Genomic DNA, 26,098 nt, shown 5'->3' with positions numbered 1-26,098 from the left:
TGGTGGTGGTCATGGTAAGTATGAGGTTCAGCTCTCCCATATGCCCCACATCCCTGATGACCATCCAATCATTCTGCGCCATACCACTTCATTACAGTATTTACAGGCAGCTGCACCGCTAACAACGCACACAAGGGTTGCACTGCTGACGCGAATGGGTGCTGTCAGTAAACAGATTTAGCGCTTGATGGTTTGAGCAATCTCCAGTCAATATCATGCATTCACACGCATTATCAGCACCCGAAAGAGATGCCAAGTACAAAAGCAAGGTAGCGCATCTATTATGATCTCAAGTCACTGAAGGTTATTTATTGTATACTAATTTCGCTCGAAATGAGACCAATGGCCGTGGTACAAAGGTCAAGGGACATTTGGAGGGATCTCCGGTGACCGGGTTCTTGTCACAACGAGGTCAACGCTATGAGGAAGAAGGAATATTGAACGGCGAAGCAAGCCAAGCACCTTCCTTCTTTACACAGCGCTCTGCCGCCAGCTATTCGCGTAGTAGCTCATTGCACAGCAATCGAGATGCTATCAGGAGCGGCCACAGCCTCAGGGACAGTGGCAGCACCGGACGGTTCTACCCCCTTTGCATGATCCTGCAACACGAGGCACCCTTCAAAGTACGCCTGCACCTCGTCGAAGTCCTCCAGATCGCCGACCCACGCGACGTACTGGTCCGGCCTGACGATGACGACGCAGCCTCGCTCCTTGTCGACGCCGTAGTTCTTGTACGCATCGCCGAAGCCCTCGTGGTAGCTGACATCGTCCACGTAGACCTTGTCGTAGCTCCAGCCCGTGGCCCTGCGGAACGGGTGGAGCACTTCGGGGAAGTCCCGCAGCAGCTCCGTGTCCCAGCGCTTGGCCGAGTGGATGGTCAGGATCTCCACCACGCTGTGCAGCTCGTCTTGGCCGACGTTCCCGGCTACGCGGTGCAGGAAACTGCTCGGCGCATCGAGCTTGGCGCAGAACGCCTCGACGCGCTTTTTCTGCTGCGCGTGGTGCACGTCGCCCGCGAACAGCACGACGCGGAACCGTCCGTCGGCCGGGAGCCGCTTCTGGAATTGCCACGGCCGTGCGTCCGACTGGTTCAGAACCTGGAAGCTGTTGAGGCGCATGCCGACCGGGATACCCGCCGCCAGTGCCTGCTTCCGATCGAAGTCCGCCTCCGACATAGACACTGCAGGTGGCGCCACCGCACTGCCATCGCCCTGCTCCCCAGCGTCGCCAGGCTTGATAACCAGGTTACTGGGGCCATAGTTGACCGAGAGGCCGCAGGCAAACATGTTGCCCTGAACGAAGGCCTCCTTAAACTCATCCATGGAGACACCTTCGGCATCCTGTGAACGAGCGTGAGTCAAGTGATATTGCAGTCGTTTTTATGCATTCATAGAAGCAGGATTGGGTGCGTGGCTGGCAGAGAGTCGCCCTCTTACTTACCATGATATCCTTGGCTGGCCGGCCTGAGAAGAGGCGGGCGAAGCGGTTATCAAACTCGATGAGGTCTCGAGCAATGCGCCGGCGCTCACTTTGATACGTCTTGAGGATGCTAGGCTGGGCGATGCCCCTGCAGACCAAGCCGAGCTTCCATCCGAGGTTGTAGCAGTCCTGCATCGAGATATTCATGCCTTGGCCGGCCTTAGGTGAATGTGTGTGCACGGCGTCGCCCGCCAGGAACACGCGTTGGTGGGCGTCGAAGTTGGCGCCCACCCGCTGTCCGATCTGGTACGCCGTCCACCAATCGCAGACCTCGTAGTCGATCCTGTACGGGTCGAGGATCTTCTTGGCCGCGTTGAAGATCAGCTCAGGGGTAATCTTAGATCGGTCCGCGCGCCCTGAGGCGTCTGGCTTGACCTCCACGAGCTGGATGTACAACCGAACTATGTTATTCTCGCGCGGAATGATCATGAGGCTGCCGTGAGTGGCGGAGTGAATCGCGCATCGGCATCGAATATCGGCTTGGCAGAGCCGCATGTCAGTTTTTTCATCCTTTTCCTTCATGCTTGGTGTACTCACGAAAGTCGGTAAAGGGGATGATGTCCATGACGCCCCAGATCATGTCGGTGGCTTCGCCTTCCAGCTCAAAGCCAAGGGCGGTTCGAGTCCAACTGCGAGCACCGTCGCACCCGATCACATACTTGGCATGAACTGTCTCGCCAGCTCCAGCTCTGTCGTATGTCTGCTTTATGAGGGCATCTTCGTCCGCTTCCTGAAACAGGTTGCTTCGGAAGAGCCCATCAGAGACCTTGCTGCCCCCAAGCTGCTTAGGGGCTGCCTCTTCTTCTGTCAAGAATCGCAATTTGACCGTGACGGGGTAAGCACTCTGGTCTTCGACTTTGCTCTGGTCGATTTCAAGAGATTCCGGGAGAACCCCTCGCTCGACTTTGATGGTGTCGTTGGAATACTTCTTGATGTTGTCGAGGAAGAAGCGTTCAATGCGGCCTTGGTGAAGCGTGCTCTGTTGCAGCCGTGAGAGGCCGACAGGGGTATCCGGTACGCGGTCTGATCGTCTAATAACGCCGTTCTCATCCGGGTTCTGGGACAGCACGTCAATACTGAAGCGCCGCGGTTACCATATCCGGCTTGAATCTCACCCATAAACATATCTATATGCTATTAGCATCATCATCCTTCCCCCAATGTCTGCAAGAGAGGCTTCAACGCGGCACATACCTCAATCATATGATTGGCCTCCTTCCAGGCTCTGTCGCCAAATCCGAGACTATCGAGCATCTCGAGACTGCGCGCATTCAAGCCATCCGCTTGACCGCAGAAGACCTTTTAGGCGTAGGGTGTCAGTCACCTTCTCCACATCAACGGCATAGGCTTAAGGGGCAAGCCAGTGGGAACCATCGTTTGCACAGATCGAGAGACCGAAAGTGAATCGACCACGAAAGCAAAGTGGCCTTCCAAATCCGTACCTTGGTGTTCCTCTTGTCGATGATGCGAGTTTTCAGACCCATCCGAGCCATCCAGGCAGCAGCCATGATGCTTCACACTGTCAGTTGCCACGACTTGGTCATATTCCAAATCATACAGTCTTACCCCGCAGGCCCTGCCCCGATGATCAGCCTGGGATTATGTTAGTTTCATATCAGCTCTATTCGGCCTTTTGGTATAAACTCACACGTCTACATTGGATGCGGGCTGGTTGCCATTCGCCTGGCCGCCGTTGACAGAGACACCGTTCGTTGCCATGGTTGTTAGACAGGCTACTTCTTTCACTCTGGAGTGGATGTGTTCCAAAGAATGGCTCAAGGCGATTTGGGGTATATGGGGAAGGAGGACTTATGAGAGCTGTCAGTTGGAGATGATGCCAACTAGGGGTCGGATGTTGTGGCCATAAACGTCGTATGCATGCCCGCGCGGCCAATAGGGATGCCGTGCAACCCTCCCTCGGTGTTGCTTCTATTGGGAAATCGCGTTGGTAGCGAGGCTTTGCAGACAAACACATATCAGCATGCATCCAGGATACACGGTTCACACAGTGGAGGGCTCGCGTTGGGGGTGCTGACCCGGACGATATCAGGTATGGACCAGTAGCATCCCTAGGTGATACACACCCCTTGTGCGCGGGACTGGTACAGTCAGCAAGACGTTGTGCGGCTTCCGAACCCGGAAAGGGGACTCTCTTGGCAATACGAGCAGCAGCCTATGCGCCTGTGGCATAAGCATAGGGCCCCGGAGGACGGTGGGGACGGTCGAGATGGCTGTCAGAAGAAGCCTGTGCTAGGGTCTTTCTTTACTAGCCACCCAAGCTAATGTACTACCGAGGCCGGCTTTCATGCCAATGCTCATTGGAAACACGAATGCGCAAACTGACAGGACGGGGCGGCCGTTGTCGCAAATACACAAGGCGTCGGGGTGGGATTCAGTATGGAATGATATGTCCCGAGCAACAAAGACCAGGAGTTGTACGGTTATTACCAGAGATACCGAAGGCTTTGGGGGTTGGGCAGGGACAGGGAGGGTAGCGGAACCGAGACAGGTATGTTTCAATGAGCAGTTGCCAGGCCTGGCAGCCTGGGACCCCTTCATCCCATCTTTCCCCCGGCCCGTATCGTAACATCGGGTAGCCCACCATGACTGGCCACCTCGCTAGTTGATTGATGCTACTTCGTCCCGTGGGGGACGATTCTGGACACCCTTTGGCCTTGTCGAATCAGGGCGTTTGCCTGGGTGCGGGGAAAGGCGGATCGCATCTCGGCTGCTCTTGGCCTCCCTATCGAGCATACAAATTCCAAAGTGGCAATGCGCCACAGAACGCTGCCGGGGCTTTTCGACGTTCGCTGGGCGTTCGAAGATCGGCAGCACCTCGCGAGCCTGGCTGATCTGACCGAGATGGGGGCGGTCGCCGTTGGACTCGTCACGAGGCGGGGACCTACATAAAAGCGAGGCAGGAAGTTGGTTTGACAGCTTGACAGCCACGCTGATCGAAGACATACCCCATACAGTCCTCCAATTGGTCCGACTTATGTAATCGCTGCTTCGCACAAAAATATTCCATTACTTTTTTATGACTTAAATTACAAGTCGCTCGCTGCAAGGCGTGAAACCCTCGCTAGGTACAACAAAGCAACTTATGTCATTTCATTTGCCGGCATATTATCAACATTCGGTCTGATATTACTGGTTATCCCTTACTGAGTCAAACTACTTTCACCGGCTTTCAACGAAAACCAACAAACTTGGGTTCCTCTCACATGGGGTTGCGCGAGCCGAGACAAAGCATCTATCATCTATCACCGGGTAGGCTAGGGGATCCGAAGCTGTCGCCCGTGTATCAAACTTCCGATTGGTCATTTTCCGGAGGGCATTCATGGTCACTGCGCCATTTGCGACCTTCGCAATCTGGTTCTGATCTGTCCGTGCTGGTCAGTGATATCTGACCCTCGCATTGCAGCTACATCTTCTTATCACTACCTGAGTGCATCCTCCAAAAATCGCCAGGGTTGGTGAAAAAGACGTTGCCTTTCTGAGGGCTTGGTACGGCCTATTTATAGTCAGCGGCCAGTTTTCAGGCCAACCGGTTGCAAGTGCGTGCACTTAGTGGTCATTACTGCGCCTTCAGGATACGTTGTGCGACGGTGATGGGCCAGGAAAAGCACGGTTTGCTTCTTGGGCCTGTCCAATGCAACTACAGCATTGCCACAGAACTACCAGTCTTTGACACTGTTGGCGGCGAGTAGGCTTAAAACAACCATGAGCATACGTTATTTGATTCGGCCCCTTGCCTTGGCCGCCCCTGCTTTTCAATTGCATCGTTATGGTTGAATGTCAGTATCAGATCATCTTCCTTTTCATGAAATCGATACGTGAATTTATTTCCCAGCGCAAATGATATCTCACTCCTGTTCCCCTGAATCAGCACTCATGATACCAGCAATGAGATATGTGCCATGCAAGGTCTCATCTCAAGTACCCTACCAAAGGGTTATAGTCGATATCATATCACTATTATGCCTGCTAACTGGGCAAAATGCTTTCTTCCTCTGCCGGCGTTATTTTTGATGCTTCACAAAACGGCAACTTGCAGGAAACTGAAGATAGCTCTGCCATCATGTCGTACTAGTCGAATAGTGATTGATGCTCCCGTCTGCAAACTTCGCCCCCGACATCTTGAGGTAACTTGTTAACACCATACGAGTGGGCAGTTCGGTATCATGCCTGATGCCGAAGATATGGGCATTTCGTTTTCGATCGCTGTTTCAGCATCCAAGTCTTTCCGGTATTTCAGAGAAATGATTCCCACCACTCACCACTCTTCCCGGTCACCTTTTCTCCACGCCTTATCTCTAAAGAGCTGTCAGAATGGACTCAGTATCAGACGCTGCAACTGCCGCCGCGAAGCAGAGAGAAGGAGACCTCTTCATTCGAGAAGTATGGAGTTTGACTGGAACAGCCATCGCCTTCGTCTTCATACGCTACTATGCCCGCTTGAAAGCCGTAGGCGTCAAGGGGCTGACTGCAGACGACTACTTGATGCTCCCGGCTACAGTAAGTTGGTCCCTGCGTACTTGTGCACTACTAAGAAAGGATGGAAACGGCTGACATCTTATACAACTAGGTCGTCATGACGATCGAGTCGATGGCTGGTTATATGGTCGTGGCCTGGTGGAATGGCGTTGCCAACAACGGCATCTCCGATCCCGATCGAGCCAATCTCGTGCAGCAAGCAAGCCTCGATCCCAAAGGACCAGCCGCAGAGGAGGTCCGGTTGCGCGTCGGAGGCTCCCAAAACCACGTCATTGGCCTCCTGATGTATACCACGTTGATGTGGCTGCTCAAGGGATGCTGGGCACTATACTACAACCGTCTGACGTAAGTACGGAAAAGGCTCGTGCTGGTGATCTAGGGATGATGGTGTTGTTGACACAATAGCCCTCAGCGACGGTGTGCAAAACCGCCGATTACTGATCAAAGGCTCGATTATCGTCTTACCGGCTACCTACGTCGGCTGCCTGCTCGTCGCCATTCTTAAATGCATACCTTTCCAACGCCATTGGCAGGTGTTCCCCAACCCCGGCGTGAACTGCATGCCTGCCATCTCGCCCCTGCAGACCATCTTCGTCATGGTCATGAATACCGTCACCGACTTCTACCTGATGGCGATCCCGATCCCTGTAAGACCACAAATACACAGCCTCCTCCTAACCTTCTCCAACAAAACAAGGACATTAGATTTGATTACTCACAGCCGCGGCTCTTTAGATGATTTGGAAATCCAAGCTCCCGCTCAAGAAGAAGCTCATGATCATACTGATGTTCAGCGGCGCCATTTTGGAGATGGTGTTCGGCATCCTCCGCGCCGTGGCCATTCTCAAGGTCAGTTCCGCCGCTCATCTCACAGCCCCCAACGTACTATTTATAGTAGCACCCCTTTTCCACTTCCCTTTTTCATCCACTAATTCATCGTCATGATCCAGGACGGTGACACCAACCCAGCCGAATCCGGGTACTGGTCTATCCGCGAGTCCTTCGTCTCCTTTGTGCTCACTAACCTGCCCATGGTGTACCCGCTCTTCCGCGAGTACTGGAACCAGCTGCGCGGCAAGGCCGGGTCCACGGCCGGCAAGTCGTCGGGCAACTCGTATCAGCTAGGCAGCTTCCCACGCCGAAGCAAGAATAACAATAACAATGACAACGACACCCGCAACAGCCGCGTCCGGGGCCCTCACGTGATCCCCAACGAGACTATCACGTCCGACTCCAAGGAGCACATCTGCGTCGACACTGTCGAGCACGCTTCTTCGTCAAGAGGCAGTGGTGGCACGAGCGGCGATGATGACTTAGTGTCTTCGTCCATGCAAGAGACAGAGGCAAGGACAGAGGCAGGGGTGGCTGGTCGTACTCTCAGTTCTGGTGGTAGGGACTTGGAGGCTGGGGAGGGCGGCTGTTGGCAGTCGTCCGAGAGATCAAGCAGCCAAAACAGGCTCCCTGCCCCCCACCTGCGGAGGCTGAGCTCGAACCAGATAACCATCACTACCGAGTATACAGTTTCCCATGGCGGCATGAACAAGGCTACGCCCGGCTCTGCGTTTGCTTTCTAGTCAAGCGTCTTTTGTCTGGAAAGCAACTCTTTGGAAATGGATGGGACTGAGCTGGTTTTCAGTTGGAATGTTTTCTTGGTGTGGAGGTTCATATGCTGAGTTCTGTGCTTAGTGTGTATTTAATTATTGTTGACCTCTGTCTTCGCAGCTGTAATTAGAGTTTTCTTTTGAAATGCTTGTGAATTGGTCCTTTTGCGGCCTCAGGTCGTCTAGAAATAAGCTGAGTCTCCTAGTGTATACTACCAGGGGCTTATTCGATCCATATGTTCTCCAATCTTTTATTTCGCTACCCCTGTTTCTGGGGCATCTGGACAACGTGTAGCATCCCACACTAATACAACACCAAGGTTTATAATTCGATCAGATGAAAATTGGTTGTCGATCCCAGCTATTCTTCCTGTAAATGGTGTTGCATGAGAGTGGTATAAGACAGGCCAGTAAAACATTCCCAGTCACCAGACTCGAACTAATAACGTTTCTTAATGCCTCTACCCCTAAGTCATTTGAGATTGTTCACATAAAGAAACTTCGTCACTATTGTTCGTTCATATATGAAGGACACAACTATAAAGGGGTTTGATGCTAAAGGAAGGGGTCCTAGTTGCAATGAAGTTGCCTGTCTCCGGGATCTGATTGTTTCTCTGAGAGCAGCGTACGGTGAAGAGTTCTAACATTTTGAAAATATCAGACTATGTACGACAGTGGGTTTTCCAACCTGGAAGTGGTTTCACAGTTATTTCACACCATCCTCAGTACCCGGTCTCATCTCTGATTCTGAACATAAGTAAGGTCCTAATCAACTGCCCCCTTTCCCACCTTCCTAGACATGGTTGAAAAAAAAAAAACAATATAGGAGTTAGGCAGATCTTCTACTATGGAGTGTTCGTTGAGCCATGTGATGGTTGTTTGTAATTTTGGCCTTGTAATTGTATTTTGTTATCCCCTGTTGCACAACTGCAACTACCCGCGATGGTATTTATGTGGTTTATGTCTGTTGGGGAACATTTGACGGGTAGTGTTTGTCCATCCCAATGTGCCAATCACACTATAAGCCATCATTGGCACTTTTCAAACGGCCTTTTGCTGTGTACTCACCCACCAACTTTTCCTTCAGTAATTAAAACACGCGCACCGATTCTTTCTTCCCTCCTCATCTTCCACCGAGTCACCTATGACCACCAAAATCGCGGTTTAGTGGAACCAAAACAGAAACAATGAGGCCTACATCGTTCTTGTTCATCTGTTTTGCCATTTCTGGCAACTGTTTCACGCAACGAGTGTTCGAGACCGTCCGCGGTTTGCGTGCGTTATCGGGACCAATCCCACCGTATCAAACCAGGAGCTGTCATGATGGTCGTTCGCTTGACCTTTCCCAAGGAGCCGGCGTATTATGCTACACTGACAATGGTATTGCCCAGGCCAGCCACTATACCAGCAAGACAACACTCGAAGACGACAACAATGATAACCACAAAGTCGGCCTTGAGAGACCACGACCAGATCAATGGATGGATAAACTACTTGCCGATCTCAAGAAAGCGAGCAAGCTTATCGTTGAGATCGCCGAGTTCGCTCAGGAGTTAATGAAGTCAGTTACAGCAAAATCCCGCCAAGCTGCCGCAGAGCAGATGAGACATTCCCTTGAGAACATGCCTTTGAGGCGACAAGAACGGATCTCTCAACTATTGAAAAACCTACATGAGGTCTTAGAAGACGTTGCCCAGTTATTGGAACGCTCAGGCGATCGTACTACCTCAGCAATGCAGTGGATAGGCATGCATGGCGGTTTGGGCAAGCTCCCTGAGCAGTTATTGGAAGAAACCGCACAGTGGTTGCGGCAACACGATGGAGGCTTCCAAGGTGATACAGCACAGGTACTCGTGGACAAGACACTTTCTACAGCTTGGCTTTTGTTGAAAGTACAAATGATAGTAGCTCCGCAGACAGTTTGGAGCCCAGTCTTGAGCGCACTCGGCTGGGGAACCAAAGGGGTACGCAAAGGTAAGTAGCTCATTGACTCCTCGCTTTCTGTTGGGAAAAGTCCATTGATATAGTTTGGAATGTGACTAATTTTGGTGTTTAGGTAGCGCAGCTGCGGCCCTGCATTCGAAACCGCATCCGGTGGTGGCCCGGAGCTGGTTTGCAACAACACAAAGTGCAGCCCAGAATGGGTATGGGAAACCTGTTTTTAATCGCATTTTTCGGAGCATGGCAGCTATATGGCTGACCCAGGATGTTGACTGGGAGTTCATGGCGAGATGGTTTGAAGAGACAGACTTGGTTCCTCAATCCATCGCGGTTGTCTGAAAGCATTACGCTGTGTGTTCAGACAAGACGCAGCTTCGTTTCCATCCTGGAGCGTAGTCGCCGAATCCACTGCTATACGGTCAGATGGAGATTCATATCATACCGATGATCGATAGGAGAATGCATTACATGGACTACGGTAGACAAATACAAACTCCATCCATACAGTATATAAGTACAAGTATCATATTGCTCACCTATTGAGATCTTTTGTTGGTGAAGGAACTTGCAAGCTAAGAAGACCCTGGAAGCAGCGGTTCCCCTTGGTGGTGTTCGGTCGGTCTCGTCCCCGATGTCCTTCTCGTGTTCATTCAGATCGGCAGTGACTTTTTGTTCTAGATTTGTAACTATGACGGAGGCAGCCCCGGCTAGAGCCGCCGAGTTATTGAATTACTATGGAGACTATGCGCGCCTGTCAACTGTGACAGATGCTTACTAAAACAATCCGCTGCCGCATGACAGGCCTGCTAGACCATTTCAGTCTAATTGAGGCGTGGTGGCAGTTGTGCGGTTGGCGGCTAGCAAATGGCAGATGGTGACAGCTAATAAGTCCACGTGCCTTGTTTCCTGGATGGGTCAAGCGCAGATTTATACCATGAAGCGGCTTCTTCATCGTGTCCTCCGAACCGGATGATTCTTGCAATGGCACGAACCCCTGGTTCCGGGTATTTCGAGCCCAGTCCCCCTCCCGTGGAAACATGGAGCACTTGATCTGAGGGAAATCGTGAATTTATTAGGAACGAGCTCTGAGGCTGAGTGCATGGTAAGGAATGGGGTTCCTACCCCTGTAGAAAAGGCACCTGCGCTGACCCTATCCCACTCACCACTGGCCGGATCTGGGTTATTGTGGGAATGGACCTCGGTCGCTGGATCTTCCTGACAAATCGCAGCAATCAACAATAGGATGATGCCATGGCTGGTTGACACGCAACTCTTCGCTTGAAAAGGCAGATCCAGAATCATCGCTATGCGCCGTACCAATTGAGCCGTTGGGGACCTAGGGGACAAGGGCAGCTTCGGTTACGAGTATGTACATGTACCTATGTAGTCACATGTAAATGACTGTAAGCTTTTTGTTTTAGGACGAAATCGTCCCGTCAAATGCTCCGAAGAAATATCCACCCATCTTGGATGGTAAACACCGAATGGGCGAAACCCACAAATAACCCTGGCCCATAAGACGCATATAGATCCAAGCAGGGCTGACTTCTGGACCTGGAGCCTGCTGGTGCGCATTGGGTAGAAAGCGCTTGCCGTCGAGATTGCACGGAGATGGCTGCTATTAGTGTGCAGAATAGCGCCTCTATTATAGCTAGGTCCCGAGAGACCGTGGCTGGATCAAACGCCCGTTGCCTACAACGGTAGAGATGGCCGTTCTGCATCCTTACCCTAGTGGATTCTATGGGCCTGCTTCGGCAACCGAAACAACAGAAGCCGACTGGTGTTGGCGAGTTTTCCACCTCGCCATGGTTCTCGATCATGCAGCTCGAGATTGACGCCCGAGCAGAACGAGGGCTCGCTGGCCCCGTCGTTTGGGTCGGGGGTTGATCGAGAGTGATAACAACCACCCAGGCACTCGCTTTTCCGACCTAAACTGCCAAAATTCTGCGTCAAGTCCAGTCCAGTCCAGTCAAGCCGTTTGGCAATAACTCGCACAAGTCGATAGTCCCAATCACGCCCTTGCTCATTCTAGAACGACACCATGCCTCTAACTCGCCGAGGAAGCAAAAGGCGGAGCGTCGATACATTTCGCACGTTTGCGTCGCGAATATCGATAGGTACCACAGACTCGCAGTCGGTAGACGACGGCGACAGGTCCCGGCGGAGCCACGCTGGGAGCGGCACCGCCAGTGAAATCAATATCAACATCATGCCCAGTCTGCCCAAGGAAAAGGTCATCCTGGCCGGATCGGAGCAAACACTGCTGCCAATGGTCATGTTCAAAGCCCGTGATGCCCAGAGCCCCCATCCCATACTCGCCGACCCTTACGCCAAACAGCTGTTGGAGCGGTGCGACGTCAACATGGACGCCAGCCATTTCAAGATGACGACGGACCAGCGATACGTGACCTGGATCGCCAACCGCGCCAAACAGCTCGACGAATGGTGCCAGGACTTCCTGGACGCGCACTCGGAACCCGTCACTGTCGTGCACCTTGCCTGCGGCCTCGACTGCCGCTTCTTCCGCGTGGCCAAGAGCCCGCGCGTGCGGTGGATCGACATAGACCAGCCCTTGGTGGTCGACCTGCGATCGCGGCTGATACCACAGCCCGAAGGCGACTACACGCTCCGGACGCTTGATGTGGCCGCGCCGGGGTGGTATCGAGACATCCCGGCGGACCGGCCGACGCTGATCATCGCCGAGGGTCTGACGCCGTATCTCGAGGCCAAGGACGGCAAGGCCATGATGCGGGACCTGGTGGACTACTTCGGGGGCCACGGCCGCAGCGGGCAGCTCCTCTTCGACTCGCTGGGCAGCCTCTCGGTGAACCTGACGTCATTCATCAAGGCGCTGCGCTCCAGCGGGTCGGTGTTCAAATGGGGGATCGACGAGCCCGAGGAAATCACCGCACTGCATTCCCGGCTGGTTCTGCGAGATCGCGTCCAATGGCGCGACTTCATGGACAGCCACCCACCTTTCTTCGGGCCCTACGGGACAACGATGGCGTCGTTTCTTCCTTCTTTTGAGAAGAATATTCAGATTTGGCGATTCGACTTCTCATAATGGCATTGCATGAGAGAAGAGAAGAAAAAGTAAAGATAAAAAAAAAAAAAGCGAAAGTGTTCAGAGCGAACACTGGAAGAGTTAGTAAGATGAATCTCCAGGCGTGTATGCCTTGCTACGATCGAGATTGCCGCCAACTCATTGAGGTCTGGCTGTATCCGGCAGCCAGATTCTCCAGATACCCTGTTTTGCGCGTTGATGTTGCTCGATCGGCGGGCTGGTTTCTACATAGGTAGACTGTATGTAACATCAATCGATATACAATACGATATTTTAACACTCATATATACTAGGCTAAGTGTATAACCCCAGATATCAGCAGTCTGTTTGTCCAAAACTTGACGAAAGTCAGCGTTAGTCCGATTCAGATTACTGAAGCTGTCGGCAGCCCCCGGATCTTGGCAGGCGCCCGCCCACCAGTGACAGCTCGCTATCTTATCATACTTGGGATGAGCAGCACGAATTACGTCACGCCATCAGCGCCAATACTCTTGGTCAAAGCCGAATCGTCTTAGGCTCAAAGGGTACAGCAGTCCATGCCGATTAATTGGCAACTACGTGTGCGCCGTCACGTTATTCTGTTTGTCTATGTACTCGCGTTTTGTTCTTATCATGAGCCAGCCGGGGGACCTGACAGGCTTGCAAGGATCAAGCTGGGCATACATAAGGCGGCGAGGAGAGTTCGTCTTTAATCTTGGGACGATACGGCTGGACAAGGAAAAGACACGCCGTACGGAAGATCATTGGCAGGCTAATTGGGAAATCGTCTGATACTTTTCATGTTGTTCCTTTGCCTAACCTACTGCATATTATTATTACAGTATTGTTCGCGTAACATCAGGTACGTGCTCTTGATTCGTCCGCCGTCTGGGTTTGGTGGGATGCCACGCCTTTGGAGATTCCTTGTCGTCCAGGTCTGGGTTCAGCTGCAGGAGGTGTGACAAGGGTCTGTAGATAAAATCATACCACACACAGCGGGCATGACTTTACTTTTTTTGCAAGGAAGCTTCTGTCCCAGTCGCGTACGAATTATTTTGTTGTTGAGGCCTGTCCAATCCGTGTCTGATCGATAGTTATTCTTGTTGTTTAGAGAACCCCCGCAACAGACAACCATGCCAGCCCCCGAAGTATCGCACGGCCGCGGAGGCGCCGGTAACATCAACCCCGATTCTACTCAGTATGTCGACGGAGAGATCACGCGTCAGGGCGACGAAGGCACCCAGAATGCCGGGCCGTACTCCACGGGTCGAGGAGGTATGTTGTTGTGTTTCTAGTGACCAGTGGTCTTACATACTGCGCGCCATGGCTCAATTGGGCATCGGAGCACCGATAAGAAAGCTCTCGGGTGTGATGCTCTGAGTCAACCTCGAAAGCTACGTCGTCGACTCGCTCGTGCAATTGGACATCCCCGTCACTTAGAGAGCCACTTGACAACCCCCTCCCACTTACACAAAAACCACACTCTCGTGTCGCGATGCGGAAAGACTGCCGCTAATCATCACTTGCGTGACTTCATACAGGCGGCGGCAACATAGGCGAGCCGGGCAAAGAGCCGGGCCTGCGGACCGACAAGGACGTGGTGCCCGACGTAGCCACCCGAAAGTCCGAGGACGAGCCCTTTCACACGGGCCGCGGCGGCGCCGCCAACGTGCAGCTAGTCGGCGACGACGAGGGCGGCAAGAAGAAGGTGGCCGACTCGTCGCTGTCGGCCGCCAAACCGCAGACCAGCACCGCCGACAAGCTCAAACACAAGATCTTTGGCATGTTCAAGAAGTGAGAGAGGGAGAAAAAAAAAAGAGAAGGAGCCTCTGATTTTGCTTCGTGGTTCGGGAGGTGTTGGATCTACACGCCTGATACTTACCTTCGGGTTCTTTTTCATTGTGATGTTGGTTGTTTATAGCTATTAGGAGGATCAGGTGGCAGCATTACCGCTCTCCCTGGCCTGGTTGCTTTCTGGAAATACCCTTACTAGCCTCTCCGTGGTGGTCAGGTAGACTTTTACGCACTTTTTTCCCATCGAGCTCTGATGAAGACCTAGTATCCCATACGTATAGTCATTTTACATTTAACTCTACCAGGATCATTGCTCATACAGTTCATGCTTTTCGGGTCAGCTATTGGGTTCCGAATGAGTTCATTCTTCGGGTGGTGAATGATATCTTAAACAGCCTATTTGACACAGCTATTATCCGCCTTTCATGTTGGAACAGGATGTACTTTAAGTGAGCTATCCATCATTTTCATTCGGACGATATAGGACCCAACATCTACAAGTTATAGCACAAGCTTTGGCGAGCTCCCATACTCCCTAATGGAAATGCTTATTTCAGAGCATTGGCGACAGCAGTGTAGGCGGCCTTGGGTTGGTACTGAGCGTTAAACAGGAGAGGGTTGTTCTGCGATCGCCACGAGTCCTGGGATTATATCATTAGCAGATGCACTCAGGGGCAACAGTAAAACGAAGGGTCAAAACGTACAGGGTCACGGACGCCCCAGACAGTCACGCCGACGCAGGCCTTCAAGTTCAAGCAGCCGTTGACCACCGCGACGTAGTCGTTGCTGCCGGCGTTGACGATGTCCAGCTCGGTGATGGCGACCTCCTTGACACCGGTGGCGGCGAGCGCGGCGAGGGCTTGGGCGTTGGCAGACCCCTGGCCGGCTTGCAGGTGGCCCTGCGAGCCGATGCCGTCGATGGGGACGCCGGCGGCGATCCATTTCTTGACGTGGGCGACCATGCCGTTGGTCAGCTTGGCGTAGTTGGGACTGTCCAGGTTGTAGTCGTTGATGTAGAGGACGGCGTCGGGGTCGGCCTTGCGGGCGGCCTCGAAGGCAATGCGCACGAAGTCCTCGCCCAGGACCTGGAAGAAGACGGATCCCCGGAGACCGCCGTTCTCGTCAAAAATCTCGTTCACGACGTCCTATCGAAGGTGTTAGTATTTCGAAGGAGACCCCCGATGAAATAAGTTAAGTTTGCTGAAAACCTACCCAGGCTCGGATCTTTCCCTTGTATCGAGTGACAAGGTTCGTGACATCTTATGAGGTCTTAATTTAGCATACACTTGAACGAAAGACACAGCGGACGAAGCTATAGGGAGAGAGACTCACGGTTTTGAATGACGGTGGTCAAAGTCGACTTGTCTCGGATGTTGCTCACCCAGCCCGGGAGCTGCGAGTGCCACACGAGGGTGTGGCCGCGGACCGTCTTGTTATTCTCCTGCGCCCAGTTGACGAGGTAGTCGGCGCCGCCGTAGCTCATGGAGCCGCGCGAGGGCTCGGTGGCGTCCCACTTCATCGAGTTCTCCGGGGTGAGCTGGCCAAAGTCGGGCTTGATCACGCCGGCGTTCTGCGAGTTGGACAGGGTGCGCTGGTCAGCGCACGTGCCGAAGTAGAGCTTGCCCTTGGCTTTGATCAGCTGGTCGATGCTCGCATGGGACTGGCGCTCAACAAGCTCGGCGGGTGCCGCGAGGGCGGTCAAGGGGGCCAGGAGCAGAACGAGTGCGGACTTCATCTTGATGGGACCAATTATATTCACCGAGTTCTGTAGATGCTAGAAGGGGTGCAGTTGCTTCTGGTAATGAATCCATCATCGAAGACCGGCCATGGGCGCGGAATTTATACAGATGGACGGCTGCCAGCACGGAAGATAATGCCCGATCCAGAGATGGCCATCTTGTCGCATACCATGACGCTTGCTCGGCCCAGGCCATGGAGCAGGACTCAGGTCGCTCGAGGCCACCCGGATGAAGACGAGATTGCCATTAAGCAAAGTGCGGAGCCGAGAGCTTTCCCCTGAGCCCCGCCTGGCCCGAAGACAGGCTTATGTGTCTAACAGTATAGGCAGCAGCACCCAATGGGGAAAACGCGCACACAGATCCACGAATCAGATCTGGGTTGACTAGACGGATCTCGGGTTGGATGGAACCCAGAAATAGGTCAAGTGTGGGCGACGACAATAGCCTGAAAGAACAGCATTCGGGTCAGATGCCAAAATACCAGCACATACGGTAGTTGAAAAGGGTGGGAAAATAAGCACCCCGGAATGATCGACGACAGGGTGGCCCGTCTTGGCATCGATGGGCCCAACGCTGGCCATCCTGTAGCGACGTCGTCATTATTCAAGTACATAGAACATGTGCCAAGCTGAGTCTTGTGCGGATGAATGGAGCTTATCTCGACCTCGGGGGCGTTCAATTGCCGGATCTGGCAAATCCCACGAATTCCATCATCCAGACTGACTCGCATGGTATGTATGAAGGACCCAAAGTTGAATACAGTCTGGATCGGGTGCCTTCCCCTGTTTGAGCTTCAGCATCATTAGGGGGAGCAAAGCCACTCTGCCACTTTCGATAGGACTACGACGTACATCGTCTTTCCTAAGCGACCCTGGCCCTGGCCCTGGGCTGGACTGGAAGTGTCATGAATCAAATGCATGCTCTCAATATCGAATGTCGGTGAAGGAGCCCCCGACTACCGCAATTGTCAACCAAAAGCCAACCAGAGCTCGTTTCCATAGTGCCTGTAAATTACGGGGTGTCATGATATCGCATGTTAGTAAGTATGAATGTTTCTATTGTTAGTATTGTCGAAGTAGGCGGCCACCTCATCCGGTCACTCATTCAAGGTGATACTGCAAGGCGCCCAAGCTTTGTGACGGGCTGGGCGCTTGTTACGTCAATGACATTGAGATCTGTGGCGGATTCGCTGTTGCCCCGAACGGGGCCTGACGGATACTGTCCTGGCCCGTCACTGGCTGTCGACAGTTGCATCCGTTATGGGTCGACCTGCGAGTAAGAACCCATTCCATCATGTATTATCAAGCGGTCCTGGGGGGTCCCATCCAACGGAATGGCATAAGACTGTAGCTGAAGATCCAAGGCTCTTTCCAGGCCAACTGAAATCTGATCTGGCGCCATGGGCTATTCGCATCAAGATCCCTCGAGCGCCAGTCCGATTGGATCACAGCGATGCGATGCGATGTTCACGACTCGGTCTGGGCACGGGATGACTGCTCGGGGAGCCACCATGACCCCGCGTTCTCGCTCCTGGGGTGGAGCTGTTGCAGCAAGCCAAGCTCCAAGCTCCAACATAGCTAGCTTCTGGATCCCAGGCGGGCTAGGCGGGCTAGGCGGGGAGAGCTTCAACTGGCAGACTGGGCCTGCCTGCCTGCCTTTCTCTTCTCACAGCCAAGGGTCTCAAGGGTCTAGGTTCAGAGGATGCGCCAAAATGACCCAGTCAAAGGGGGCGAAATAACCCGAATCTTACGAGTGACGAGGGTTTCGATGTTGCGGCCCATCATCCACATTAGGCATTCATTCGAGGTTTCAGGAATGCTGCGCCAGGGAAAACCGACGATCGTAGTGTTGAGTGCGTGCCACAGATACATTAACTACTGAGGTGTGCGGCGGATGCGTCGCCTATGGGAAATCGATACGATAATTCTACGCCGACACTCACCACTCACCAACCCGGGCGCCAGATGAGGCCCCTCGAATCATTTCCTGCCAACTTCGACCCATCATAGCTTTATTTTATCCGTACCTATCTTCTTTAATCGAATTATCGCGTGGTGGTGAACTCCATCCGTGGTCAACATTTTTGTTCGTTCGGCCATTCACCGCCAGCCAGCCAGCCAGCCAGCCAGCCAGCCAGCACTCGAGGAAGTCAATCAATCATTCAATTCAACGTAGTAGAGACACCCCACCCACCTGCACATAACCGATTCGAGCGCAAGTCTGGGTATGCGAACGACGCATGCTTCTTAAGTAGGCCGGCAAGCAACCAAGGAGCCGTTTTCTCCGTCTCCCGCGCGGTGGAGGAAGGTGTGCGGACGTTCAGCGATACTTACTAATAATAGTAATACAGTCTCAAGCTAGCAGATGACGGGCATCTGACGCTGAGGTTATTGCTTTGCTTTTTGGGTACATAGGTCTTGCTTACAGCACATACATACCCAACTGCTACACTGAGTTCAGGTGGTGTGTGTGTGGCGGTGTATGGGTGGTGCAGTGGTGAGCTGGACGGAACTATTGGTGGTGTTTGGTGGTGTTTGGTGGTGTGTGCGGCGGCTTGTTTGCTGGCCCCGAAACCCAATATGGTCCCGCGAAACGAACCTCCAAGGCCTCCCTTCCTTTCAATACCATCATTCGCCAAATCCTTCAAATCCTATACCTCTTCCTTTGAGGCCGACGATGAGCGATCGACGTCCGAATCCGACGCCATGAGTCCCAGAACGAGCACCGAGGATGGGGAACGCGGCGGGGGTCGCTATCCGGGCGAGGATACGCGCCCGACCACCGCCAAGGAGCTCGCTGGATGGTGAGCGCAACATCCTGATCATTGCTTTTGATCGCCGTGAATGCTAACCCCGAGTCCCAAAGGTATACCTATGCTTTTGCGGCAGAGACGTACATGATATGTGGTAAGTCCATCCTCCCGTGCCGGCGCGATGCCTGTGTCGCTTCGCTGGTGATCCAGACAGCTAACCTGCCAATGCGATAGCAATTTGTAAGTTCGGCCGCGATGGATGCATGCGACATTCTATGCGCATCTACGCGCAGTCCCTAGTCAAAAGCCACCAACACCCAACTAACTCTTTTACAGCGTCATTTATACCAATCCTACTCGAAAGTCTTGCAAGAGATAACGGTGTGCTATTATCCGATCGAAAGTCGCCATGCCCGAGCAGCGATATCAAGCACCCCAAAGGGGAGGAGTCACAGTGCATCGTCAACGTGCTCGGTATCGAAATCAACACGGCGAGCTTCACCATGTACACGTTCAGTGTCAGCGTATTGCTGCAGGCCCTTCTTGTTGTCAGCATCAGCTGCGCGGCCGACCATGGAGATTACCGGAAACGGCTGCTCCTGATCTTTGCCTGGGTCGGCAGTATCAGCGTCATGGCCTTTATATTCGTCTTCAAGGAGGTCTACGTCCTTGGCGCGTTACTGGCCATCGTTTCTAATGTGTCGTTTGGCGCATCATTTGTTCTCTTGAACTCGTTTCTACCCCTGTTGGTCCGTCATCATCCCAAAGTGCAAGAGGCCGCGGTCACCGGTGTCGTCACGCCCAACCCTCATGGGGCGGGCGCCGGATCGCAACGGCATGGCCGCCCGACCGCCAGCGAGCCGCCACAGAACGGCCCAACCACTGCTCTGTTGCCGCAAAGCGATGCCGATTCCGAATACAATGAGTTGGTTAGAACCCCCACGCATTCAGAGCTCACATCCATCGAACTGCAACTATCTACCCAGATATCGGCCAAGGGTATAGGCATTGGGTACGGTGCTGGCTTGTTTGTGCAGTGCGTGTCCATTCTCATACTCATCGCGATGGGGAGCCCGACGTGGTCACAACGAGTGGTGCTCTTGGTCATCGGCTCTTGGTGGACCATCTTCACCATACCTGCTGCCATGTGGCTGAGACCGCGGCCTGGGCCTCCACTACCAAAAACCAACGGAAATGGCCGCTGGGCTTGGCTGTCCTATGTCGCGTACGCCTGGAAGAACCTTTACCGTACCATCAAATTTGCCAGGCGCCTCCAAGACATCGTGCTCTTCTTGGCAGCATGGTTTCTGTTGTCAGATGCCATTGCCACAACCTCCACTACGGCTATTCTGTATGCGAAAACGGCATTGGGTATGAAGCCATGGGCGCTGGGAATGATCAATGTCATCTCGACCACAACTGGCGTACTGGGCGCGTTCTCCTGGTCGTTCGTCTCCCGATATTTCAACCTCGCGCCTCACCGTACAATCCTGGCTTGCATAGCGTTGTTTGAAATCATCCCCATATACGGTCTGCTGGGATATTTACCATTTGTACAGCAATGGGAGGTCATCGGGCTACAACAGCCGTGGGAAATGTACCCCTTGGCTGCCGTTTACGGGTTGGTGTTGGGCGGGCTCGGGGCATACTGCCGGTCGTTATATGGCGAGCTCATTCCTCCGGGATCGGAGGCCGCCTTTTACGCGCTCTATGCCATCACCGACAAGGGCTCCAGCGTTTTTGGGCCAGCCATTGTCGGTGCCATCATTGACGCCTCTGGAGAGATCCGGCCCGCTTTCTGGTTCCTGGCAGTGCTGGTCGGTCTTCCAGCACCGCTCATTTATTTCGTGAATGTGGAAAGAGGCAAGATTGAGGGCGAGAAACTGGCCGAGGTGATTGAAGGGTTTAAAAACCAGGAAGACGTATCTAACATGCCCCATGCGGACGATGAATCCCATGGAATGCTCGCGTCCTACGACGGTGACGGTGTCGATGGTACAAGGACATGACTCTGAGCGTGAGGAGTATTTCTGTACTACTGATTCCTTGGGTGCCCCCTTTTCCAGCATTTGCATAACGGTGGTGTTGGATCTCAAGGCTGTAAGTACTCAAGTAAAGCAGCACACATACTTTCTTCCCTGACGACCGTAGGCGAAACATGTCGAGAGCCACAATCAAAGTACAAGCAGCGTGGCTGATCAGATGCGCCCTGGCAAACCCAACAGCCAGCTTCCTAGCTCGGAACTGAGGAGGCATGCACAGTCATGCCGCGGTTAAACTCAATGGCATGTAAAATTAAATTTAGCATTCGAGCATTGGACCAACAGCATTGGTTGGGTTGGGGGCCAACTGCCTGAATAAGTCACCACTACTACAACAGCCCAGTGTACTATTGATTGCTTATACGCGTAGCGTTGGTCCTTTCTGTACGACGTATGTGGTAAACTGTGGACTGGCATGCGTGACATGCAGAGATTGGCACGTTTTATGCGATCAGCACGGCGGCGGCTTTTACCTGACTATCATCAGTGGCATCGCAGTGGTACGTTAAGTGCATGTGGTTACGTGCATTGCTATCAACTGTATAAGTACAAATAGATATACATGATGTGCATTTATAACTTTAAATACCTTCAGTTGCTTGGTTCACGCGGCGCAAAGAATCGGTATGTCACCTCAGGTGATGATTGTTTCCAGCCCAGTCGCCCAAGGCTCTCAGGCTTACCTACTGGATCTGCAGATGAGGCATGAAGATATGCAACTCACCAAAAGCATGCATGTTTTTGGGGGCTATATTTGGTCCCGGTTATGGCGAGGAGAAAGAGCAGCAGACAGAAAACAGGCACATCGGCGTCATCAGCCGTTAGAGCCACATTTACTGCTCGAAATGTTTCCGAGCCAGCATCCGAGTAGTCGCTAGTCCCCGTCCCCAGCCCCCCAATGAGTCAAGTGCCAATCAATCAATGCCTGGGCCTGAAGCTGGCTCCTGGCACTGGCTCTCTCCAAATCACGTGCTGGTGCTGGCCGAGCAGGCATTTTTTTCTTCCCTTCCCTGCTCATTCCTCTTTCCGGGCTCCATCTAATAACGATTAGAGGTTAAAAAAAGAGGTGGCTAGCAACTTTTGGAGGGAGTCAGTCCACTGCCCAGCTCTGTCAGCAATACGCGATCGCGAAGACCGACCCCGACCCGATACGACAGGCGCCCAATTGATCGACCTGTACCGTGCCTACTGTCGCTGGAACCGTAGCAGAACAGGCAGACGAGCATTGATTGAGCGAGGTTGGCAGTTCCATCCTCCGGTCGCCGTGCGCATCCATCAAATTCTCCATCGCATCACAACCATCACCATCGCATTCATTGCTCCTGCTTCTCTCCACCGGCTCGGCAATTGGAACCCAACATCCATTTCCCCAAATCACTAGTCGCGTTTTGTCAGAGCTGCTGCTGCTGGTCTCCAAAACCACCCCCGAATCTGACATCCTCCTCCTTCCCTCCGCATCACTTGCGTTGCCTGTCAGCAAAAAGCAGAAGAGAGAGGGAAAAAAACAAACAGAGACAACTAGCTTTCCCAGCTGTCCTGGCTCTCTTTTTGCCGAGTGCGATTGCGTTGGATTGGTGATGCCCTTTCCCCGCCACCGAATTCTCCATTGAGCGACCGGCGGTTTCGATCGATATCACCACTCTTCTCTCCACTGCGCGCGCAACTTACAAATCCATCAAAGCATTCAACCTTTCAAGGCCATTTCTTTTGCTCTTATCTCTTTCTCAGCCAATCCCGCTCGAGTTTCTTTAGCTAGGCATCTCGTCGGATTGGGTATTGCCTCTCGCAGTCTTGACATCAGATCACACCACTGCGCACGCGCGCTCAAGGGATATACATCACCGATCGGCCGGGTGTGCGACAAACTGTCTTCCTCGCCCCGGGCGCCTCCACTTGGGTTTTCATTACACCTGCGCCCCAATCTTGCAGGACGCGCTATTATTTTATCTTGAGCAGAAGCTACCTTCGCCTGCTGTCACCCGTCGAACTGACAGCTCTTCGCCTACCACCGTCTTCTCTTTTTTTTCAAACGCGCCCGTTGCACAGAGCTTTTGAACCATGGCGACCGCACGCAAGCGACCACGGGCTGAGAAGGACGAGAGCTGGGCAGAATGCCCGTTCAAGGTAGACCACCCGGCTGTGGGCGACAAGGAGAAGAAGCAGAAGAAGAGGAGGCGCCAGACTTCGGAAGACCGTGTCCCTCAACAGCCGCCCAAGATGCCTCTGCAGGTTGCGCCCTTTGCGCCGACGGGCAAGTTCAAGGATCCCAACAATACAATGGACCGCCACTTTCTGGTGCAGCCAAACACACAATGGGTCGACATGACCAGATACAACAGCTTTGTTTGTACGTAATACCCGCGACTTCTTTGCGCATCCGTGAAGCTCTCTAGACTAACGCCGCGACTCTCCACAGTGAACGGGATCAAATACTATAGCGAAGGCTTCATCTTTGTCGCCAACAGCTCCACTATTCAGCGCCAGAAGAACCCAGACGAAGCGATGCAGCCAAGGAAGCGATCGGATGATGATTGGGTTGCTCGGATTCTCGAGATCCGTGCTAGCGACGAGCATCACGTATATGCCAGAGTATACTGGATGTATTGGCCCGATGAACTGCCCCCGGGCACCCAAGATGGCAAGAAATACGTCCAGGGAAGGCAACCGTACCATGGGCGTAACGAGCTTATTGCATCCAACCACAGTATGTTTCGTACAAGTACACCTCTCGCGGCAGTCTTCTAACAACCCAACAGTGGACGTCATAAACGTCGTCAGTGTCACTGCCTCGGCCACGGTTAATCAATGGGACGAGCAGAATGAAGAGGAGATACAGTCTGCTCTGTACTGGCGACAGGCTATAGACGTGCGAACCATGGAACTATCAGTAAGTCCGCAGCCGCAAGCCTGTACCAATGGCGCATCCCGCTAACCGCAGCGACCACAGTCCGTGGAGCCTCGTTGTCGCTGCAATCAGCCCGAAAACCCCGACAAGACCTTGATCGGCTGCAACAGTGAAGGCTGCTCAAGCTGGCTTCACGACGATTGTCTACTTCACGACGCTCTGATGGCCACCTACGAACGCCTCGGCACCGAGAAGTCCCACAGATCGAAGCCTGTCAAGGATGAGGGTGTGGATGGTGAGGGACCCAAGCGACCTCTTAGTCCGAGCGAGTCGGGTGCTGCCCAAACAACCCAGCATTCAATTGACGTGAAGCCAGAAGATCAGAAGACCATCAAGCTTGCCGACGTCGAAAACAGCACCGAGAACATGGGTGTTAACGGGAAAGACAACACAACCATACCCGTGGCTTCCTCCAGCAATAAAAACGAGCCCAAGAAGAGGGGCCGCCCACGAAAATCAGACGCTGCTGAACTGAGCGTCTCCAAGCCCTACGAAGGTCTCTTCGAGGGCGTCATCAGAAACGATTTATCTCCGCCGGTAGTGGAGATCACAGACCTCCGGCAAGACGTTTCTGGTGGTGAAAAGTCATGGACCGAGCCCATCAAATGCCTTCTCTGTTCAAAGGTCATCCAGTAACCGACGGCCTCGCCTTGGATGGCACGCGCCATAACCGCGCCGCTTCTATCATTGGGCCAACTTATCAGACCTGGGCCGATGCCAACCCGCTAGCCTGATACTGGTCCCACCGCTATGTACCAGTATCAGGTTGTTATCCGTAATGTGCTGCGCAAATTGGGTTATGCTTTTTTCTTGCCTGGCGTTCAGGGGGGGTGTTTGTTAGATACCCTGCAGTTTTTGTGGGGTGTCCTCGTTCGGAGGCATCTGGGGGCGCGGGAGAAGCTGACGAGATCAAGAGGGGAGAACGAGACCCGCAAGAATGAGTTGGAAAAACATGAGAAATAAAGGACGGTAGTTGTGTTGTGATGTTGGCAGCTCAGGGGGCCAGGCAATGCCAAATTACCGGGCTCCTGGTTGATCGAGCGTTCGGTGGGCGCAAACGGATATGGCCCCCGTTGAGTATTAATACGGTTATATCCATAGGCTCAAAGGAGCCACGGGCCGGTGCCGAGGGCATGTGGACGAAATACTGCGGAATGCCTTGTTTATTCTTATCCAGGGGCGGAGGCAAGCCGTAGTTAGTTCCGGGCGAATGGGAGTTCACATCTTAGGCAGATGCCGTTACTTGTACATAGTTGATTAGTTAGCTATCTTCCTTTCTACTACCCAGGATTTTGCCAGATATATGTTTGTTATGTCCCGTGGCATACTATATGTAATCTGTCCGCAGAGATGAGCTGGACTATATATTCCACGTCTGGTCAGATGGGCTATGAAAGGGGTGATATGTGACAGGAGTTCAACCCGCGCACAAGCAGTTGTAGAGTTGTGTTTTTTGTTGGATACAGCATTGCAGTCAGACAAGTGTTCTAGGACGTTCAGTCTGAGAACATCTCAAGGATCACAAAAGAGTTAAGACGTATATTACTCTCTGTTAGGACAGGAGTGAAGTTCAAATATTGGCAGTCTTGGGCTGTAGCCTACAGTAGGGATAAATCCTTTTTGCGGTTCGAAACCAACCAAAGCCAGCAGGAACAAAAAGCTCACAGAGCAAAGTACCCTCAAATATGTTTTGAGTTTTGTTTGATCCGCTCTTGACACATGACGCGAGTATATAGTTCAAGGAGTGCCACGTATGCCAAGGTTTAACTGGGATCAGAATCTTCTGGCTCGTTGGCGTGCCTCATCAGTCGGACAAAGTCTCGTTTTTGAAGAATGAGATGCAACCGCGGCCACCTTGTGTTTGTACGAGTATGAAAAATGTGGCTTATGGCCTGCCTGGTCGTGGCTATATCTGGTCGCTGCCTTCTTGCCTCGGCGAGATGTAATTGGTCTTGTTTGTTGAGAACTTCTCTTGGGTAGAACGAGAACAGTCATCCAGTTTCGATTAACACAAGCCTCCTTTTAGACGAATGTTAGTCAGCTTTCTATCCTTCCTCACATATTAACATATTCAGAAATGACATATAACGGCTTCCTGCTATACACGCATTCTTTGTTGTTCCTATACTAGCCTGGGCAAACGTGAAACATACATCGTTGCTATAGATATAATGCTTCTAACCTCTTAACTTTCGAGATCCCTAGTAGGATGGAGATATCTACGTCAGAGTTCAAATCAAGTTCAATGAAGCTATGCAGGTCTGGTTTCTCATACTAGCCACTGGTATTTTTTGATCAGTCACTA

The 26,098-nt window shown here is 52.7% G+C and overlaps 8 protein-coding genes across 8 annotated transcripts; 6 read left to right on the top strand and 2 right to left on the bottom strand.

Annotated features, from left to right (window-relative positions):
* Positions 1-509: 509 nt before the first annotated feature.
* PG985_006262 (uncharacterized protein) lies at positions 510-3,198 on the bottom strand (the record flags this gene model as incomplete). Its single annotated transcript, XM_066826031.1, has 8 exons — positions 510-1,340; positions 1,441-1,958; positions 2,017-2,536; positions 2,595-2,606; positions 2,674-2,778; positions 2,922-2,991; positions 3,046-3,072; positions 3,128-3,198. 8 exons carry the CDS (start codon positions 3,196-3,198, stop codon positions 510-512), a joined length of 2,154 nt encoding a protein of 717 aa, XP_066685638.1.
* Positions 3,199-5,811: 2,613 nt separating this feature from the next.
* On the top strand, positions 5,812-7,550 carry PG985_006261 (uncharacterized protein; the record flags this gene model as incomplete). The annotated part of the gene is made up of 5 exons (XM_066826030.1): positions 5,812-5,997; positions 6,068-6,321; positions 6,389-6,623; positions 6,712-6,825; positions 6,927-7,550. The coding sequence occupies 5 exons, from the start codon at positions 5,812-5,814 to the stop codon at positions 7,548-7,550; spliced, it is 1,413 nt and encodes a 470-aa protein (XP_066685637.1).
* A 1,214-nt stretch (positions 7,551-8,764) lies between these two features.
* Positions 8,765-9,857, top strand: PG985_006260 (uncharacterized protein; the record flags this gene model as incomplete). Its single annotated transcript, XM_066826029.1, has 2 exons — positions 8,765-9,551; positions 9,634-9,857. The coding sequence occupies 2 exons, from the start codon at positions 8,765-8,767 to the stop codon at positions 9,855-9,857; spliced, it is 1,011 nt and encodes a 336-aa protein (XP_066685636.1).
* Positions 9,858-11,559: 1,702 nt separating this feature from the next.
* PG985_006259 (uncharacterized protein) lies at positions 11,560-12,582 on the top strand (the record flags this gene model as incomplete). Its single annotated transcript, XM_066826028.1, has 1 exon — positions 11,560-12,582. The coding sequence occupies one exon, from the start codon at positions 11,560-11,562 to the stop codon at positions 12,580-12,582; it is 1,023 nt and encodes a 340-aa protein (XP_066685635.1).
* Positions 12,583-13,694: 1,112 nt separating this feature from the next.
* On the top strand, positions 13,695-14,359 carry PG985_006258 (uncharacterized protein; the record flags this gene model as incomplete). Its single annotated transcript, XM_066826027.1, has 2 exons — positions 13,695-13,836; positions 14,103-14,359. The coding sequence occupies 2 exons, from the start codon at positions 13,695-13,697 to the stop codon at positions 14,357-14,359; spliced, it is 399 nt and encodes a 132-aa protein (XP_066685634.1).
* A 544-nt stretch (positions 14,360-14,903) lies between these two features.
* On the bottom strand, positions 14,904-16,090 carry PG985_006257 (endo-1-4-beta-xylanase; the record flags this gene model as incomplete). The annotated part of the gene is made up of 4 exons (XM_066826026.1): positions 14,904-14,996; positions 15,060-15,500; positions 15,568-15,614; positions 15,688-16,090. 4 exons carry the CDS (start codon positions 16,088-16,090, stop codon positions 14,904-14,906), a joined length of 984 nt encoding a protein of 327 aa, XP_066685633.1.
* A 2,583-nt stretch (positions 16,091-18,673) lies between these two features.
* Positions 18,674-20,855, top strand: PG985_006256 (uncharacterized protein; the record flags this gene model as incomplete). Its single annotated transcript, XM_066826025.1, has 3 exons — positions 18,674-18,897; positions 18,960-19,000; positions 19,183-20,855. 3 exons carry the CDS (start codon positions 18,674-18,676, stop codon positions 20,853-20,855), a joined length of 1,938 nt encoding a protein of 645 aa, XP_066685632.1.
* A 2,091-nt stretch (positions 20,856-22,946) lies between these two features.
* Positions 22,947-24,429, top strand: PG985_006255 (uncharacterized protein; the record flags this gene model as incomplete). The annotated part of the gene is made up of 4 exons (XM_066826024.1): positions 22,947-23,235; positions 23,305-23,592; positions 23,645-23,775; positions 23,836-24,429. The coding sequence occupies 4 exons, from the start codon at positions 22,947-22,949 to the stop codon at positions 24,427-24,429; spliced, it is 1,302 nt and encodes a 433-aa protein (XP_066685631.1).
* Between the last annotated feature and the right edge of the window lie 1,669 nt (positions 24,430-26,098).

Source organism: Apiospora marii (genome assembly GCF_038362585.1).
Source record: "Apiospora marii strain CBS 49790 chromosome Unknown utg000004l_segment0_segment0, whole genome shotgun sequence".
Taxonomy (NCBI): domain Eukaryota; kingdom Fungi; phylum Ascomycota; class Sordariomycetes; order Amphisphaeriales; family Apiosporaceae; genus Apiospora; species Apiospora marii.
Note: the sequence above shows the minus strand (reverse complement) of the source record. Positions and strands in the feature narration are given on the sequence as shown.